At 46.0% G+C, this 4,287-nt stretch overlaps 1 protein-coding gene across 1 annotated transcript in view; it reads right to left on the minus strand.

Annotated features, from left to right (window-relative positions):
* Positions 1-2,259: 2,259 nt before the first annotated feature.
* LOC106819093 (penicillin-binding protein 4-like) overlaps positions 2,260-4,287 on the minus strand; it is a 10,082-nt gene continuing 8,054 nt past the window's right edge. Inside the window, exons 5-6 of the mRNA XM_014823752.1 lie at positions 2,654-2,984; positions 2,260-2,485 (exon numbers count right to left, since the gene is read on the minus strand). Of these exons, the coding sequence (XP_014679238.1) occupies positions 2,260-2,485; positions 2,654-2,984 (557 nt within the window). The remainder of the gene's footprint in view (positions 2,486-2,653; positions 2,985-4,287) is intronic.

Consider the following 4,287-nt stretch of genomic DNA (forward strand, 5'->3'; position numbering starts at 1 on the left):
CCCACGACGAGAGAGAGAAAGAGAGAGGGGGAGAGAGACAGGAGGGAGAGAGAGAGAGAAAAGACGAGAGGGAAGAGGGGATGGAGAGAGCCGCGAACGAGAGAGAGTAGGAGAGAGAGAGGCCTGCGACGGAGAAAGAGGAGGCGCTGCCGAACGAGAAAAGAGAGAGAGAGAAAGAGAGAAAGAAAAGAGTATAACGAGAGAGAGAGGTGGGGAGCACTGAAGAGAGAGAAAGAGGAGGACCACTAGAGTGAGAGAGAGAGAAAAAAAGAGAGAGAGAGAGAGGAGGGAGAAGAGAGGTAGAGAGAGAGAGAGAGAAGAGAGAGACGAGACGAGAGAGAGAGAGAGAGAGAGGATAGAGGAAGAAGAGAAGAGAATTTTGGCAGTGTAGAGATAAAATATCATGTATTTGCTCACTGTTTTCCGTTATTGCTCCGGTCCATGTAGAGCAGTTGATTGAGTTCAACATACATCCGTCTTATTCCCCGTCGAGTCCATGCGCATCAATTGTTTAACAGATTTGTTAGTTACGGCGTCACGTGTGCAGCACTCAGTCCACATGTTTCACAAACACAACTATGGCATTATGGAACGAACCTAAAAGATCTTTCTAACTTAATTAATAGACCGAACGCCGGTCCAAACGATCAAATAATTTGTATCATATAATTTTATGTACAGCTGATGTCAATTAAAGCACTGATTTTTGCACCCATAAAGCGTCGTCTTTCCTGTTCAATTGGAAGATTTCTTAGTTTCTTCACTTTATCGCAATAGATTACCACGAGCGCGATAAAATTAACGAATCAATGTATTTGCGTTACTTAGGCTATAGGTGGCGCGCATTACGAGACAGATCACGTAGACATTTGCCGATTGAGAAAATTCAAGCAATCAATGTTCATAAAAAAATTATAAAAAGGTTTTTTCTTGCAAGATAAACTATATTTACATCTAGCGGTTTTAATTTATTTTTTTTTTCTTTAATCCTAATACTAATTAAAGTGAATCGTGTAGTGTTAGGAAGCATGAAGCGCATAGTGCTGACCAATCATACCCTGTCGAAATTTATTAACTCTGCAGTTAATTATTAAAAGGTCAAAACGTGACCACGCTGACTACGCATGAATTATTCTCATGATAAACCTTAAACTTTCGCCCACACGTCTATGTAAACAACAACAAATATAACAACACCCGCAACAAAAAGCAAATAACAGCAACGTCTTCGTTAGTGGCAATTATCAACGATATTCTAAATAAGAACCAACAAGTTATTCATCGCTCTCTCTCTACTCTCTCTCTCTCTCCTCTCTCTCTCTCTCTCCTCATCGTTTCGGCGTGCGCTCTTCTCTCTCTCTCTCTCTCTCTCCTCTTTCTCTCTCTCTCTCTCTCTCTCTCTCTCCTCTCTGCTCTCTTTCCTTGCTTCTCTCTCTCTCTCGCGCTCTCGCGGGGTTCTCTCTCTTTCTCTCGCTCTACTGTATCTTTTTCCTTCTCTTCTCACTCTCTCTCTTTCTCTCTCTGCGTCTTCTCTCAGTCCTATTCATCTCTCTCTCTCCTCCTCGTGTTCCTTTCTCCTCTCTCTCTCTCTTTCTCTCGCTCTCTGTAATCTCTTTCCTTCTTTTTCCTCTCTCTTCTCTCTCTATATATATATAACATTTAAGTTGTAACGTGTAAGACTTAAAGTGATGAAATATATACTGATTCTATAGTATAAACACCTATTAGATGTCAATACTAACGACTCATAGATACACAGCGCCCTCTATCGCATCGAAGGGCGCTGGCGTTCTGTGCACTCGGCATTTATGAACTTTTCACGTTCTAAGCATGGCGGGAAGGGTCGCACACGTTTTGTTAACTGTCGTATGTAAATATTACAGACAGTTTTCCTCAAGAAGGAAACGTTTAACTATGGCTGCTGGTGCGTGTAGGATGCGTATAGCATGATGATTCCGTGAGAAACAGACTGTTAACAACATTATCTAATCATTGTTTGTTTCACATCTGAACACGGAACCCACTTCATTGCTGCTCAACTGTATCTGTTGTTTGTGTCGGCCGTAGATATTTTCATCAGTCCATCATTCTGTCCATCTGCGCTGCGAGAAACAAGTTATTCAATTATTTGTTCAACGCCGGTCGGACCAGAGGCGACACCTGTCGGCAGATAATGAAGAAAATTCGTCCGTACAAAACAGCGATTGACGGGCGCCATCACGACACAAGCTATCACCAGGTGGCGCTGACGGCACAGCGCTACATCAGGAGCGACGCGACGGTCGCCATGACGACGACGACGCAGACGACGGCAGCACGCAGAGCGACGCCCGTTGCCGTGGCAACCGCGTCGACGTCCAGATCGCGCAGGAAAACCGTCTCCACGTCCGGCGACATCCAGGGGATGACGAGCTGCGTGACGTCGCTTCCGGAAGCGGAAGAGGAAGAGGAGCGGAAGTAGACGGCCGTGTCGATCTCCTGACTGCTGTTGGTGATGAACCAGAGCAGACCCGTGAACTGCATGCGGAATCTGTCCCCGCGCACGCGCACCAGCCTCCCGACGCCAGTCTTCCCGTGACGGAACCGCAGCGCCACCTGCCTGCCGCCGCCGTCGTCGTCGTCGTCGGCCGCGCTCAGCGTCACGTACGTGTACCCGAGCCCGTAGTGCCCGTACCGGCCGACGTAATCCGCCAGGGGGCGCTCGTGCTCCGCCCCTTCATCCTGCTCGTCGTCAGGTGGCGCCGTCGCTGCGCCGACCTTCCCCCAGGGGGCGGGGAACGAGCATGCGGTGGTGGCGTTGAGCCACGTCGTTTCTCCGGCGAGCAGGTCCGTCGTGTAGTAGAGGATGGTTTCTATCGCGCGCACGGCCGCGGCGTCGTTCGGTCCGTTAGTCAGGACGACGATGCCGGCGTTCAACCCCGGCAGCAGCCACAGCTGAGAGTCGTAGCCGAAGATGTTGCCGCCGTGGTAGACGCGCTCGTAACCTAGCAACGGGAGAAGGGGGAGGCTGTGTTACCATGGCAACCGCGGGCACGGTCTTGTGATTTATCGATGATGTTACCGCCGTGGTAGACGCGTGCGTAACCTAGCAACGGGAAGGGGGATGATGTGTTACTATGGCAACCGCGGGCGCGCTCTTATGATGACTCTTTTAGGGGTTTAATGTTGGAGTTGGACGCCAGGGTACGCTAGCGTTCAGTGGAGGCGATGAGATGTTTACCCGAGATTAAAATTAGATAGAAGAATTCGATTTTATAATTATTTCGAATCGCATTGTGAAACTATCAGGCAATATAAGAAGACGATGACGATGAAATGAAATCATCTCTCGGATAATTAATGAGGTTTAAAGACGGCAATCCGCTAATTTAATAAACGAGGAATGTTCTACTCTGCATGTAAATTTCGCTAGCGCTTCAATCAATGAGCAGAGCACGTACTGTATTGATTACACGGCAATAATTATGTAACCAAAACTAAACTACTGTCTAGGCACATTAGTAATTATTTTTCCTCTCTAATGCAGTTTCTCGCGGCGGCTTACTATGGTTGACCAACGTACTCAGAAAATTATTATATTTACTGCGGTAGAAATAATTCAACCTCAGTCAAATTATGGCCCTCTTTACCCATTCAGAGACCTTTTTCCACGTTATTTCTACGGCCGTAAAAATAATTTATCCTCAGTAGAAATAGTTTATCCGCGGTAGAAATAGTTTATCCGCGGTAGAAATAGTTTATCCGCGGTAGAAATAGTTTATCCGCGGTAGAAATAGTTTATCCGCGCGTTAAGAAAATAGTTTTATCCGCGGTAAGAAATTGTTATACCGCGTAAGAATAGTTTATCCGCGGTAGAAAATAAGTTTATCCGCGGTAAAGAAATAGTTTATCCGCGGTAGAATTAGTTTATCTCGCGGTAGAAATAAGTTTTATCCGCGCGGTAGAAAATACGTGTATCCTCGTAGAATCAGTTACTGTCCAGCGGTAGAATATGGTCCTTATCCGGCGGTAGAATTAAGTCTTATCCATGGTAAGAATAAGTTTTATCCGCGGTAGAAATCAGTTATCCGGCGTCAGAAAATAGATTTATCCGCGTAGAAAAGTTTATCCGCGTACGAATAGTTTAAATACCAGCGTATATAACACGTTTATGCGCATGTAGAAATATTGTTTGTTATTTCTTATCCGCGGGTAGACAATACGTTATCCGCGGTACGAAATAGCTTATCCCATGGTAGAACAATAGTTTAATCGCGTAGAAATAGTTATCCGTGTAGAAATAGTTAT

This window comes from Priapulus caudatus, unplaced genomic scaffold (genome assembly GCF_000485595.1).
Source record: "Priapulus caudatus unplaced genomic scaffold, Priapulus_caudatus-5.0.1 Scaffold2821, whole genome shotgun sequence".
Lineage (NCBI taxonomy): Eukaryota > Metazoa > Priapulida > Priapulimorpha > Priapulimorphida > Priapulidae > Priapulus > Priapulus caudatus.